This window comes from Lygodium microphyllum, chromosome 1 (genome assembly GCF_053477565.2).
Source record: "Lygodium microphyllum isolate KBCC chromosome 1, Lygodium_microphyllum_v1.1.10, whole genome shotgun sequence".
NCBI lineage: Eukaryota > Viridiplantae > Streptophyta > Polypodiopsida > Schizaeales > Lygodiaceae > Lygodium > Lygodium microphyllum.
Window position 1 is genome coordinate 191,098,044 of NC_141135.1, and position 15,979 is coordinate 191,114,022.

At 43.0% G+C, this 15,979-nt stretch overlaps 1 protein-coding gene across 6 annotated transcripts in view; it reads left to right on the forward strand.

Annotated features, from left to right (window-relative positions):
- The window catches only part of LOC148042102 (Glycosyl hydrolase family 47 protein), a 170,689-nt gene that overhangs the window by 126,387 nt on the left and 28,323 nt on the right, over nt 1-15,979 (forward strand). For all 6 annotated transcript variants that reach the window (XR_015691954.1, XR_015691953.1, XR_015691955.1 and 3 more), the window contains one exon: nt 8,944-9,320. Coding sequence is in view for 3 of the 6 variants with exons in the window: in XM_087685546.1 (XP_087541672.1) it covers nt 8,944-9,279 (336 nt within the window). In the remaining 3 variants the exon portion in view is untranslated. The remainder of the gene's footprint in view (nt 1-8,943; nt 9,321-15,979) is intronic.

Consider the following 15,979-nt stretch of genomic DNA (forward strand, 5'->3'; position numbering starts at 1 on the left):
GAGAGGTGTACAAGATGGCAGACGTCGCGAAGAACTAATCAAAATCAGCTGCTGCCCTGCTGTACCAGCCCCAAACAGATGCACCAACAACAATAGGAGCATCAAAGAATGTGATCTTCAGAAAGTGCATCGGCAGCAGTTGCCAGCTTTCCAAGGTCAAGAATATGCAATCTCCATCACCAAAACGGTCTCCAATGGCTGGGAAATGGCCCCAAAAGCTGGCAGCCACAGTCCAACACCTCTTTCCAACAGCTTCAAAATTAAAAAACGAGATTTCCCTCTCCCTTCAGCCCTATTTAGCCTTTCCCCCACTTGCATGGGAAAGTTTTGCTAAGTGGCAGCTTTCTTAATCCATTTTCAGCAATTTCCAGCCATTTAATTAATTTTCAGAATTAATTAATTCTGAAATTTTATTCAGCCTTTAATCCATGCCCAGAAATTTGACCTTGCCCATCCAAAAATTAATTGGCTAGGCCATTTGCAACCCAAAGTGGTCCCATGCATTAATTAATGCCTAGTTCCTAGTGTCACCACTGACACTAGTGGCCAATTAATGGTCCTAGGGACAAACTGACACCAAAATTCACCTAGAATCTAACAAGTGTAACTTGTTACAACTTTTGCCTTTGACACCCATCTTTTCCACAGGGTCCTTCGGCTTTCAACTGTGAAAAAGTAGCTTGCACCTCACATGTGCAACACATGTGCATCTTTTAATTGCACATTTAATTAATCCTTTAATTAAATGTCAATTAAACATAATCAAAGCATCAAATTTTCACGTCCTCGTGAAAGAGAGACTGAAAAGGGATAAATGAATACAAATGCATGTTTACAAAATAAAATGTCAATGCGTTGGAGCTATGCAAGAGGCAATGCAAGTGTGATCATTCTCATGCAAAATGCTATGTCACAGTGCCATTTGGACAGTGCATTCACTTGCCCAAGTGTCCTTATACAATCATGGCATCCTAACAGTGTGGACAAAGATATAATAAATGTTTAATAAATGCAATGACTGAATCAAGAATTGTAAGCATCATCATTGTCATTGTCAAGAGAAGAAAGCCACCCCATCTCAAACTAGAAGGGAAAGCTAGAGGGAAGTACCCTCTCCCCATCAATCTAAAGAAGTAGAGGAGAGTGTATCTAAATGGATCTTGGGTAACAAATACTACAACAACAGCCAATTGACCACCTTGGTCAATGTGTCTACAAAGTTGTCGAAAGAAGGCACAAACTCTTGTGAATGGCGCCTAGATCAACTTGCTATCTAGTGAAGTGGAAGTGGACCCCCATACTGCCACATCCGTGATGTAATGATTGGATTGTCCACAAGGGTAGTGGCACTCTGGTTATCATAGTAGATAACAGTGGAGAGTCTCGTGGAAGGTGTAGCACCACCAATAAGCTTCTCAAATAGATGGCCCTTGTGGTACCATCAAAAAGAGCTCGATACTCGGCCTTGGCCGTTGAAGCTACCACAGTCTCTTGCTTACGGTTGGCCCAAGAGATAGGTGCCATGTCCAAGGTAAAGAGGTAGCTACTGTGGAAACTCCGCATGTGAGAATCTCTTGCCCAATCAAAGTTAATGAACCCTTGCAAACATAAACTAGATCCATAAGTTAGGCCATAAGAATAGGTACACCCTACAAATATCTCAAAACACGCAAGCAATCAATCCAATGTGACAAGGGCTGACCTAGGGTATCGCTAGAAAGATGAATAATGGGATCAAGAGACACGACCACAAGCCGTGTTTGATCCCTGCAATGTTGGTCTACTAATTGAATAGCGTACTTCTACTGGGAAACAAAAATGCTACCCTCAGATCAAACTACCTCCTTCCCCAAAAAATAAGATAACAAACCAAGGTCTGTTATCTCAAAAGTCAAGCAAAGTTGGGCCTTTATCTAGTAGAATCAAAGCTTGTGATAAGTAAATCATCTACATATAGCAGGATGTACTGATCCACTCTGAAGTAGTACAGATATGTAAGTTCAGGTCATATGGGATAGAATGGTATTCGCAAGTCCAAAGGAACCCATCCATCCTTTGGAGCCAAGACTGCTGTGCTTGCTTCAACCTGTAGAGAGCTTTCCACAAGCGAAAGACCTTATAGTTTTTGTCAGCATAAGAAAATTCGAGAGGTTGTTGAACATAGACTTCCTTCTTCAAATAACCATTCTAATTTGAATTTAGTATCTAGATTTTTTTTAAAAAAAAAACTAAAATGTATCTAGATTTAGTATTTTATACTAAATTGAGTAATGAAGCTAGAAGCTTAATGAAAACTAGAATTCCATTGTTTCAATAGCTTTAGTCTACTAGCAAGGCATCCAATAATAAAGACACAAAGTTGATTTGCCAAAACGTATTCAGATTCTCATTCCAATCATTTGAGTCTAGACACAATTTAAGCACTGATGGCTGCAACTTACAAGTGAAAGAATTCCAAAAAAGGATATATAGGTCAAAACAAACTGCCATAAAAGTCAAAGGGTTGCATAACAATAGAGTTTAGACTCTAGAGTCTAAGCTACATTAGAAGGCTGAAGCATGCTATAATGGAAAAAGAGTAGAAATATTGATCATGGACAAGATGCACCTTGCTCATCCTCCTCCTCAATGTCCTCATCATCATCGTTGTCATCCTTCTCCTTATTTTCCTTATCATCACACTTGAAATTTTCAAGTATTTTAGCCTTGCGAAAATGTCAATTTCAGCTGTGAAATCAGAAATTTCAGATATTTTAAAGCCAATACTAAAGGGGAAAACATTGTCTCAAGAATTTGAAAGTTTATGGCTGAATTCGAGAGTAAAATGGCTGTTAATGTTTGAAATTTACAAAGATGTCAGACTTCAATCTAAGAAATTTGCAACATAATTAGCCACTCAAACGTTGAGAGTCAAGACACATGAGGAGGAGAGAGAAAGAGGGAGGGAGGGAGAGAGAGAGAGATGCAGTCTGAAATTTCAGACAGACAAAAACAACACATGTAAAAAAGATGAGAAAGAGGGTAAAAACAATAAGAAAAAGCTTACTCTTCAACTTTGGGGCAGATAATATTGGGGCTGAAGGTTGAATCAACCTGTTGAGCAGCCCATGAGTAGGTTTCCATGTTTTTGGGCAGGGAGAAGGCAGGTGACAGCAAGGTGACACCTTCCTGGTGAAAATCATATAGTGTTTGTATGCTTTTTGCAAGGCCATAGCCTTTCTGGCAAAATTGTGACATTATTTGCCATTTCCAGCCCGTTTTTTAAAAAAAGCATGTCAGGTCTCGTTTTCATATGTTTTTCAGACGTCTGCATGGCGAATCAGACGTGTCTAATAAAAACTATGAGCGCAACCAACAAACAAAATGAAGTCAACCATGCTGTGAAGCAAAGGTCTCTTCATAGTCAATACCTTGCTTTTGTCAAAACCCTTGCACAACAAGGCGAGCCTTATATTTGTCCAAAGTCCCATTGTCATTTAGCTTAGTCCTAAAAATCCACTTTGTTTTGATGACTTTTTTGTGGCTCGGACAATTCACCAAGGTGTACGATGCTATTTCCCTAGTTGACAAGTTTTACAGACACGTCGGGATAGCTTCAAGCAGAGAAGGTCATCAACCATATCGACGTGATAACTCATAAAGACAATTGTGTCCGAGATACCCTAAGCAAAAATGCCAAAGACACTCAGTGCTCGTAGGCTCTCATGTAGTGGCTAAGGCTTGAAAGCCGTGGAACTCAGAGCCCTCAGTAGTTGGCTTGAAAATAAATTGTGTCATGGGGTACAGGCCACTAGGCTATGCCTCATTGCTAGCAATCACTAAACTAATCTAGGAGTCAAGCTTGGGTCAATGGAAAAACTGACACAACCATGAGCTTGAATTGTGACCGAGGAGTTGTTCCCAACTTGGACGTGCCTAGCTACAAGGGCTCAGGAAATGAAAATGTCCTGGATGGGGGTCATATGATGAGTAGCTCTACTGTTCACAATCCAAGGAGTAGCTAAAGTACTCAATTGTGACGAGTAGGCCTCTGTAGTTACCTCATTAGGAGGCAACACACAAATGTAGATGAGACTTGCATCCTCAAATGTCTCGACGGAGACAATGTGGGTCTTTGTTGACCAATCAAATAAGCCCTCTGGAGTTGAGAACGTTGTTGATTGTGATGGCTGATCAGTGGCAATGTGGGTTTGGCCATGCCCCTGCCCCCTACTGAGGGTTGCCACCACTTTGCCTCCCCTATTGGGGATTACCCGACTGAGGGGCAAGCGGCTAATTCTTAGCTTTCGGTGTTGTGCCTCTTGCTTTTGATCAACACTCGTCAAAATGGTGAGCCTTCTGACAATGTTGACAATACTAATTTTTCTTCAATACATTCTAGCACCCGAGATTTAGAGATGACTAGGAGTTTCGTTGGATCTCACTAGTTTGGTTTTGATTTTTATTGAAATTTTGATTTGTTTATCTTTCCCTTGTTGCCTCTTTTGAGAAGAAGCAACGAGATCCTCCTCTTTAGAGATCAAACTATGAAATTGAGCGAATAGCCGAGTGTAATGCAGTAGCTAACACTCAAATTCATAGATTGTGGGCATGGTGTGCTATGAGATCACCTGCTACACAAAATGGAAGTATTTTATTGGTAGCTTATTTAGAAAGAATGTGACTTGATCATCCGAGGACTTAGAAGCCCCCATGGTAGAGAACTTGGTTAGAAGGTGCTAATACTTGACCAACTTGACTTTCAAGTCATCCTAGTCAGGTATTTTAAAGTTTTGAAGCTCATGATCCAAATTGATGCAACAAGTCTTATCCCGAGCCGCATAGCGATCAAGTGGGCCCAATATTCGGATGTTAAGTCAAAATGTTGAAGTTGTGAACGAAATTCAGGTACTAGACCTTGCATCGGCTCGACAATGGCAAAGGCATTTCTAGCCTTCCACGAGTGGATAACCTTGTATGGAACAAGTGCGGGATGAGGTTGGGATTCCAACCCCTGCATAAGGTCCCAAAAGTTTTGGGAGTCAAGGACATGTCTCATCAAGTTTGACCAACTAGTGAAGTTCAACCCATTAAAATGAGTCTAATCATTAAAGGCATGTTTGGCTGATGAGAACAAAGAATCATTAAGTATCGAACAAGTGGATTAGGAAGGAGGTGGTGGAGGGAGATAAGTAGGAGGGGGAGGTGGGTAGGCAGAACTAGGCTAATAGTGCCTTATGGGTGCCAATTGATGTTGAGGCAATGGAACATGAATGTTTACATAAAGTGTCAATGAAGGTGGAGACACTGGTACATGTAAGCCCTGTCCAATAGACAGTTGGGGCACAACAAAATAACCAGAAGACCCCACTAGGTAATGCCATGGAGACAAACTGTGGCACCAATTGATCCATACTCTGTGGTGGTTGGGTGGCATTCCCAAGTCTTGAAAAACCCAAAAGTGTGGGGATGGCTTCATCATGGAGGTAGCTTACCCAAGGCACTCACCTTCGACATTGGGTATAAAGTGACATGCCAAGCATCCAGTGCTTGGCAACACTGTTACAAGCGTTCAACATTGATCACAAAGTCCTCAATATCAACATTAAGAGGGGATTTTAATCCCATTAAATTTTATTTATTTTTTTAAAACTAAGAAAACTATGAAATTAAGAATTGTAAATAAATCAATAAATAATGTGTTTTGGAATTAGACACTGACTATGCCTATGAATATGTTAATACCTTTCCAAACACATCTATTTACTGTGTGGGATACTCTACCCGGATTTTTCGAAAAAGATTTGTACTTTCCTTTTATGATTCTATTAGGAGTTCTATTTTTAGGGGGGGGTTTGTAACCACTTTTATGCATGACCTCTGAGTTGATCCCAAAAGCTATAACTGTGTTTTTTCCCTTTTGTCATGTGCCTGGTGCCTTTGAGGCTTGAGCCACACTGGCTTTTGATCAACCTCTGAGCCATGCACTTGCACCTCTAAACCATGTCTTACATCAAGTCCTTGAGCTTATCGGTAGACCATTTATTTATTATTGTATGTGAACACACAGTATTGTGTATAAACGTGCATGTTTAGTGTGAACACCTTTTACACCACTTAGCATTAATAAGGGTCAGAGGGTTAGCTACACGTGTCAGGCTATATATTCAAGCCCTATCACTTGTACTTGCATCTCACTTTTTGTTATCAATCTTTCTTTTAGTTTGTGTGTACTTGCAAGAGTTATCTCTCTTTTTTTTGTTAGCTACACTTGTTAGGCTATATATTCAAGCCCTATCACTTGTACTTACATCTCACTTTTTGTTATCAATCTTTCTTTCAGTTTGTGTGTACTTGCAAGAGTTATCTCTCTCTTTTTTTTCGTAAAAGAAAATTTCTCTCTCTTTCTCCCTCTCTTTCTTTCAGTTTGTGTGTACTCGCAAGAATCACCTTGGATAGAGCTACAAAGAGAGGCAGAGCTCGCCACCCACACCCAATAGGCCCACGTCCCCACAGGAGACATCACCCAAGATACAGCAGGTACTCCAACGCCACGGGGGAGCCATACCCTGCCGCTTCAGCCTCTCCATGCTAGATAGGCCCATGCGGAACATCTTAGGATGACCACGCTCCATGAGCAGTTCCACACTGCACTTGAAGTGCATCTAGATTGTATCGAGTCTATACACCATTTTGTACCTACTCACCTAGTTTACAATAACACTAGATAGTAGCTTTACTGGTACTTGGAAAACTTCCCAGACATTTTGTATGTAACCTTTTGGTCTCATAGGCCAACTTGGCCTTTTGTAGACGTTAATATAACTTTCTTTCTCTCTCTCTCTCCATGGAGTTGCATCCGTCATAGCCTATTGGTCATGCATGAGAGCTCCATACCCAACATGTATCTTACTAAACATACAAACCACCCTACTCTAGAGGCACTGCACAATACTACTACAAGATAGGAGACTAGCTCGCCTAGAGAGACCTAGGCAGAGAGGAGTGATGGATTTCTTCCATAGACCAGATTCTAGAGGCACTACTAGTTCAGCAAACACAAGAGTCGTTCCACAAGATCACACCTACCCCATGCCACAAGATCACACTAGATAGGGACATTGCACTTTGCCAAGCATGATCTCAACCATCTAGTCAACAACTAAGAGGCCCATACTATAGTTAGATTAGAGCCATCATTGTTGCAAGGCACAGGAACTCACCCCTCAACACATCAATAGAGCAACAATGGACCACACCACAATTGGGATCATGTGCTAACCTTGAGACTTAAAGGAGCTATTGTATCTCGATATCTTGTGCACACAATTTTTGGACTCAAAGATCTTTGGATATTAGCCTCATACTAGGATGCATTTTTTCAACTTTCATGATGAGATGACATTATACATAGATGTACTTTGGTTTTGTCTTATAGGCCAAAGTAGAGAATAAGAGCCCTCCATTAAATTGTAAATTACAAGGATAACTCTACACAATCCTCCAATGCATTTCTTAGGTTTTGGACTGTCACCATGCCACAAAAGTAACTTGCACTTCACATGTGCACCTCACATCAACTTAATAATGCCAAAGCTAAGCATTAAAAATATATGTCCCCATGATAGGCTAAGTGGTCCTTTCCCTTCGTCATGGCAGCCTGTTACCTCATTGAGGTTTCATGAGGGACAAAGAAAATGCTCACGAGGTCTGCAGTGAAGCTGCTGGTATGTATTGTATACCAGATGGTGGAAATCCATAAGAATTGTGCCGATCAATGAAGGCACTTGAGGCTAAACAAAAGATGTATATGGTTGCGGAAAAAGACTTGAAAATTCCCTAATCATGACTGATAAACAGTGGCACTTTCTGAAAACTCCTCATGGATTAGCTGATCATGATCAGGGATGGGGCAACCTTATCCCTGTAATACCATTATACCTGTTTGCCTGTTTCTCGAGAAGGCACTTCTGGCCTTCCACCACAAGAAAAATAGACTAATATACAACCCGTTACCCTTCCAACTGATGTATACATGCTCATTGCTGAGTCTCTCCTCAGGTACCACCAAGCATCTAGCTATGTGCTGAAGAACAAAGAGTGTAACAAACTTGAAACCAATGCTCTAGGAAGCAATCCACAACATGGTGCCCTCTAGGAACTTCCAATCAACTCTATCATAGGCCTCCTCAAATGGAGAAGGAAGATAATAATAAGATCTTATTTCTTGGATGTGGGTAGGGTTTTAGTCTTTGAACAAGTGACAATCATGGAAACATCGCACCTAAGAAGGATGGACAATGATCTCCAATCTATCCCCACTATAGTTCTGAATGACAAGAATCAATTTCTTGATAGTCTCTTTGCTCAACTCCAAGCACATCCTCTTCTGAAATTTTGTGACCAAGGAACATGACAAAGGATTGACCTTGGGCATCTAGCTAGCACGAAGATAGCTCCTTTTACCATGCAAAGTCTTGAAGAGATTTTACTGGACTGTCATGTGGGACAAGGTTTGTCCAAGAGCTCTTAGAATGCACTGCTTTACAGGTAGATGGAGCAGAGACCTCTTTTGGGGTGCAGCTGCACAATGGCAGTGTGGTTAGAACTTTCCTGGCACTCAGAACCTTTCCGCATGGTCTGCTTCTTGGGAGCATAAATTTGCCCTCCTTTTGTCTTCCTTTGTATTCTTTTGTGTTTTTGGGGTCAGAGGGGTGGTAGCCATTGGGAGGATCTCTTTCTTTGAACAGGGGGAGGTAAAGTGTATTACAGAAATATTCATTCATTGTGTAGTCTAGCAACATAACCATTACAGATTCACATGCACAACCATATAAATTTGCTATAGTTTGCAAGCATGATCAGAGACATTGATAGGGTTCTTGAAATTATCTGTATTGAGAAGTGGTGGTTCAACAATGTGTGTTCTTTTCTAATGTAGTTAACAAGTTTCTTGTTCTGCAGGGCCTATGTCCAGGTATTAGCTATTGGCAGCAGCGTGGTATTCATGCTGGTAGATTTGGCCTTCCTGATCATCCTCTAAAAAAAGTTAAGCACAAGAAAAAAACAAAGAATTTACAGGATAAGATTTTAGAAATTTTGCAAAACTCTTTGGAGTCTCAGGCAGTTTGGCATAAAGAGAGAAGTAAACCAGAAAGTCTTGTAGTTGATCATGGAACAGAGCCAAGTTCAAGAAATAGTATGAGTGTTGGATTGGGAGATCATCAAGATAGCCACAAAGACGAGGTGGCGGATCTTAATTCTGAGTCTGGTGATGGCTCTGGCATCAGTGCCTTGTAAGATACATTTAGAACCAACTGTACCACTGCCATCTGTTCCAGGTATGGCTCCGCTTGCGATGAGTGGTATTACTGCATGGAGGTAGGCAATTACATGCTTGCTTAGATCATGGTTGCATCCTTGAGTGCGGTTGACATATGCAAAAGTCCAGCTGCAAATTTGACCTTATATACTGAAGGTCATATTATCTAATTTCCTACAGGCATTTTCACAGATCCCTTATGTTGTAATAGTTGTGTTTATGAGTTCATCTTCTCATTCCACTGCAATGTGGGTTATGTTATCTTATGTGATCAGGCTATCTGTGGCAGGAAGGACATGGAACTGAACCTAAGACATGTTGCATGCCATATGCTTTTAATGTCATAGCTTTGAAATGATTGACAAGAATTTGGAAAAGCTAGCTTCTTGGCTGGTAAACTATGCAAAGTAAATATTTTGCCAGATGCTAAAAAGTTTTGCATGATAGCCTTCTATGCCTATTTTCCTAACAAGATTCCTACAGGCTCATCGTGTCAGTATCTGGCTCTAAAGTCAACTGGGTGGAGAAACTGTTGAAAGAATCCATATGCAGCTGAGAGTTTTGATGAACCGATTTTGGAAGATCCAAAGTAAAGAATGACTGTTTCAGAAAGCTCATTTGTTTTATGGCTGTTTGCGAGAAGTTCAAATAAACTTGAGTTGGCTCCTCACTAGCTCAACTGAAATTACACACCCATGCCAACATGATGGTGTCGAGTCCCCTCCTGTACATATACTATCCCACTAGTTTCACCAATGTATGAGTCCGTATTGGATATGCATGAAAGGGTTGGAGTGAGAAATCGGCTTGGGATTTTTCCTTAGGGCTGCTATTTGTATCCACCATTCTCCATATTTTCTAAGTTGACTTCATTGATGGTGCTGCATGTATTTTCATTGGGTATGAAGCTCATGAAGATGGACCAGCAGGCCATGGAGAGTGAAGCTCCATGATTTGGGGAGAGAGAGAGAGAGAGAGAGAGAGAGAGAGAGAGAGTATTAACATCTCTAAAAGGCCAATGTGGCCTATGAGACCAAAGCAATACATACAACGATGGTGTGTTTCTCATCTAGAACGAGAAAAAGATGAAAAACATGCCTATAAGACTGAAAAAAAATGAAATAGTGTCCTATAAAAGGGAAACATGTCAGTGATCTGAAAGTGAGAGTGGAGAAAGGAAAACTCTCCATCAATGATATGTTTGTTCTCTAAGGAGGTGTATCTCTGCATGGCTGAGGCGTCTCGGCATCTGTCTCCTGTGGCGCTCAATGATGGCTTTAATTTGTCTGTGGTGTGGATGTCTAGGCCTTTGTCCGGGTGGACGTGGGCGCCTAGACCGGCTAAGTGCCACTGCTCTATCCAAAGAGACACCTACAGAAGATGAGGTCCAATGATGATGTACTCCTGTAGGCTGTGTGGCAGTAGTAGTGGTATCTGCCATACTCTGTCGTGTATCAGTGAAAAAGTCAGTGACTGCTCTCTGTCTATGTGAGCCGAGCTGTGGGGGCCTCCTATTCCGTAGAATTGTTGCTCTGCGCCTCTGGAGCTCCAAGAGGAAGAATCCCAAGCATCTCTGATCCTCAAACTGCATGATCCGTCTCAGGGGTCCAAAACCCTCTCGAAACAGACAGTGGTATCTACCTCGTATGTCATAATATACAGTGCATCGGCAGATGTAGTGTTCCTCTGTCTCTGGCTCTCTGTTGCATAGTGGGCATATGTGTTCTTCTGTCTGTATACCCTTCCATCTGCCTGTCTCAATCTTCAGGTGGTGGGATGAGGTGCGGATCTGACCAATAACTGTGCGTAGTCCATGAGGCACCTATGTGTCCATGTAATTGGGTCGGGTGATGAAACCATCCTTAGATACCTGAAGGAAGTGGGTCTGGTAGTGTGCCATCCTCGTGCCATGGGGGAAGCGGGGTCGGATCCAGGTCTTCTGCGTATCTAACTTCAGTATGTCTGCTCTGATCACATGGTTTAGCTCTGATCGGCTTAGGTCAAGTGTAGGGCAATCCAGGCTATAGTCAAAGGGGGGTAGTCTGTCAATCTGCAGCCCATGTAGACTCATCCATGTATTCATGTGAGCATACCAACAGTGTCTGTCACCATCTGCTGCTAGTTGTCTAGAAGAGGCCAGGGCTAGCTGTGGATATCTATCTTGGGGGAGCTCCCATAGTCTATGTATGAAAGTCACTGCCTGGACCAAGGCCTCAGCCACCATGGGTGATGCTCCCAACTCAGCTCTGATAATCTCATGTGGGGTCGAGCTCTTCGCTCATATCATACGTGAGATCATCATGACCAGTGGCCTTTCCATATGCTCCCATCCGTCATAGTATTCCTTCTCTGGTCCATCCTGGTCTCCCAAAGGCTGTCTCCTCGTGTGAAAGAGACTCGGACCCCAAATAGCTGCCCCATATAGGAGTGTGGGTGTAAGCAGGGTGTCAAAAAGCCACAGTTTGGTGCGCGGCTCATGAAATTGTATGTGAGCACATTGCCTCTCCAATGCACCTAAGGCTGCATATGCTTTTGCCAAACGAGCCTCTGATGTCTCTCTCCAAGAGAACTGTGGTCCCTTCAGTGTGATCCCCAAATAGACATACTGCCTAATCATCTCCACTGGCTCTCCATCAAAAGTAAACTGGTGCTCAGCTCGTCACCCAAGCAGCTGAAGTGTCAAATACCATAACTTTGGTTTTCCCAAGGTTCACCTTAAGATCTCTATCTCTGCAAAAAGCTGATAATGCATCCAAGTGTTTATTTAGTCCCTCATGTGAGTCAGATATAAGTACAATATCATCGGCATAAAGCAGTAATGGTATCAGCACTCCAGCTAGGCTAGCTCCGGCCCCACCAGTCCTATCCACATATTCTGAAATTTCATCTATATACAGCCCAAATAGTGTCGGTGAAAGTGGACAGCCTTGTTTCACCCCAATGGTGCTATTGACTGTATCTGAGATGCCCTCAGGTGTTCGTACTCTGCTCGTCACTGTCTCATACGAGGCATAGATACTCCATTGTATCTCTACAGGCACATCAATGTTTTGCATTCTTCTCATGAGTCTAGCACGTGGCACTGTGTCAAAGGCCTTGCGAAAGTCCACAAAACAGCAATAGATCTTTTTCTTGAATGCCTTGCCTTCTTCAATGATTGCCCTCAATGTAAAGATATGGTCTAGAGTTGTATATCCCCTCTTGAAGCCAGCGTGGCCTTTTGATCTCAGGCCATGCATCTCGGCCCATTCACTCAATGCTTGTTCCACGATAGAGCCATATATCTTGGCCAGCATGTGTCCAATCATGATAGTTCGGTAGTTACTAGGTAGCGCGGGGTCTCCACTCTTAAAGAGCGGCACAATAATATGGTCTGACCAACAGGTTGGAAATCCCTCACAAACTGCCCTATTAAAGATGTGAGCCAGCATTGGTGCCAAAATATCACAGGCATGAGTGAAGTGTTCAGGCACTAAACCATCATGATCTTTGGCTCTTCCATTTTTCAGTTTCCATATGGCATTCCTCACTTTTTTTTCTGTGAAAAATCTGCAATTTGCTGGTCTTGAGGTTGAGGGGAGTGGCATAGGCTCTTGGCCAGGAACATCATAGAGTATGCAAGCATATCCATGCCAATCATCCGGTCTAGTAATTTGTAGGGGTGGCTGGTTCTCATGCATCTTTTTCCATACTCTCTTGCTGTCCTGCCCCAAGAACATGGAATACATTTCTGTTTCTAGTCTGCTCAGGTATTCCCACTTCTTTTTGCGTACCAACCGTCTGAAGAGTGTTCGAGCATGCTTATGTGTACATATGCCAAGTGCCATCTCTCGCTGAAAACGTGCTCGTGTCTCTCTGCACTCATCATCATACCAGCCATTCTGTGGGGCATTAGCTCGTGGAGGTTTATCTAACGGTGTAGTGTGTGGGAAAGCGTATGCTGCTGAAGTGTGTATTATCTCAGCCAACTGTCCTGTAAACTCATCCAGAGAGGCATGTGTCTAGCTCCCTCAATGCATCTCGCATAGTAGTGTTGTATATGTGTGAGGTCGCTTCCACAAAATCATAGCGTGGTAATTTTGGTATGTGTGGCTGTGCTTCGTGTATATGCCCATATTGCATTGTGAAAGCTAGATTAGCATGGTCTGCTGCTAATTCAATTGGTCTATCTGAGATTTCAAAGTTTTTTATGTCAGGTAGCAAGTTGGGTGATCCAATCAAATAGTCCATTGTGCTTGACCCTTTCTTGTTATTCCAACATGTGAAGCCATTAGATCTTGGCCATTGTGGCAGTCCGTTAAGGATGGCCAAACCATGTGCACTTCCCAATGCCAGTAGGTGTGTTCCATAAGGCCAATGTGGCCTATGAGACAAAATCCAGAGAGAGAGAGAGAAGAAAGAAAGAAAGAAAGATATACTAACGTCTACATAAGGCCAGTGTGGCCTATGAGACAAAATCCAGAGTACATCCATGTCTAATGTCATCTCATCAGTAAGGTAAAGATAACATTACAAATAAGTGGTTAGCCTATAAAACAATACTGAAAATAACTATACGATGGGACTATACTAGGGTTGAACCATGTGTAGTGTTGTTCTATCGATAGAAAAGAAAAGGAAAGAAAAGAAGAACCAAATCTGAGAGAGAGAGAGAGAGAGAGAGAGAGAGAGAAAGAGAGAGAGAAAGAGAGAGAAAATGCAATCTTTTAGGGCTATATGCAGCAATTGATTGACAGATTTCTCTTGGACTTCTCTTCTCAGGGCACTGCGTCATTTGAAAGGTTGCTCTCTAATGTCCAGAGGGTTGCTCGGCAGTATGGGATCTATCATGCCTCTCTTTGTCGGCAGCATCGCAAGGCAGCCGAGGATATGCTGGCTTTGGTTCGTTCTCTGCTGGTGGACACTCCGGATGATGCATTTCTGCTCGCACTGGCCATGCGAGTGGCTGATCTTATTAAAGAATTCCACTTGAAATCATATCAACAAGCCAAACTGCAACATCTGACAGAGACTCTGCAAGATAGTGCATGTCAGACCCATAAGTTCTTTCGAGCTCTCCATGCCTCTCCTGCTCGGGAGAATATGACCAGACTCGAGGATGTAGAAGGCCACCTTATCCTGGATCCGCAGACTATTGTGCATATGTGCAGAAATTATTTCCGTGACCTTCTTGGCTCTACTTCTCCACCTTCAGACCAAATCACTCAGGCCCGTTCCGGTTTTTTTGACCTGGTCCGCAATCAGCTTCCGCAGGACATGCAAGCTACTATGGAGTCCGATATTTGTGAGGCAGAGGTTATGGACATCTTGTTACACTTGCCCAAGGATAAAAGTCCGGGTTGGGATGGTCTCACCAATGAGTTCTTTGAAGCTTTTGCTACCCAACTGGCGAAGCCATTGCAGGCGTTGTTTCAGCAGGTGTGGCAAACAGGGATTATGCCTTCCTCATGGAAAGAAGGCCTTATTAAACTGCTTCCCAAAGTTCCTTCGCCATCTAAGTTGTCACAGTGGCGCCCCATTTCTTTGATGGGTTCAATGTACAAAATCTTTTCCAAAGTAATGGTGAATCGGCTTCATAAGCATCTCCCGGCCATTGTGCACCCTCTACAGTATGGTTTCATCAAGGGCCGCAATATTCTGCACAATGTATTGAATGCTCAACTGGCTATTGATCATGCAAGGCATTCTAATCAGGAGGTAGTACTGATTCAACTGGACCTGGAAAAGGCTTTTGACTATCTGGATTGGTCTTTCGTGGCTGAACTTATGTCTGCTATGGGCTTTGGTCCCCGGATGTCGCGTCTAATCTACACCATCAGCGCTGCACCGTCTTCGCGAGTCATGCTGAACGGAGGTGTTACTGAGCCATTTGTACTTGCCCGCTCTGTCAGACAAGGATGCCCTTTGAGCCCTCTATTCTTTGCCCTTGCGACACATCCAGTTATTTCAATGTTATCCCATATGGCAGCCTCTTCTCAGTTGGCCGGTCTGTCGCTTCCTACAGGACAGCACTTCATTAGCCAATCCCTGGCGGATGATACTTTTATGATTTTGCGTGTGGACAAGGACAACCTTCGACGAGCATTGGATGTTTGGGGCATCTTTGGTCAGGCGTCCGGCCTTCGTATCAATGCGCTCAAATCAGCCATTCTCAGCTGCACGGAGTCGGACTTGCAGTCCTTGGACTGGCAGGGTCTGGTTGTTCCTCGTGGCTCCATTGTCAGGCACCTTGGGTACCCTTTGGGTGTTGACGTTCCACCAAAGCAGCTTCTGCAGTGGATTTCCCAGAAAATGGTGGCTAAGTTTATGTATTGGAAATCTCAAGCCTGGCCCTTCCATATTCGCCTCAAAGTAGCCCAGACAATTATGTTGCCAATGCTCACATATTTCTTGCCATTGTTGCCCTGGACTACTACGACTCTGAATGCTCTTACTCAGTCTATTTGCTTCATGCTATGGAAGAAGGACTCATTGCATGCAGGTATTTCCTGGATCTCTTGGTCGCATGCGTGCACCCCCAAACGCATGGGTGGCGGAGCTATTTTGGATGCCCAAACTCACATGCAGGCACTCCGTTGGTCTCTTTTCCGCGCCATGTGCTCGGATCATCATCCATGGGTCGATATAGCCCGTTATTTCCTTGAGAGCCATGAGCTTCTACATGGCAATACCCAAATC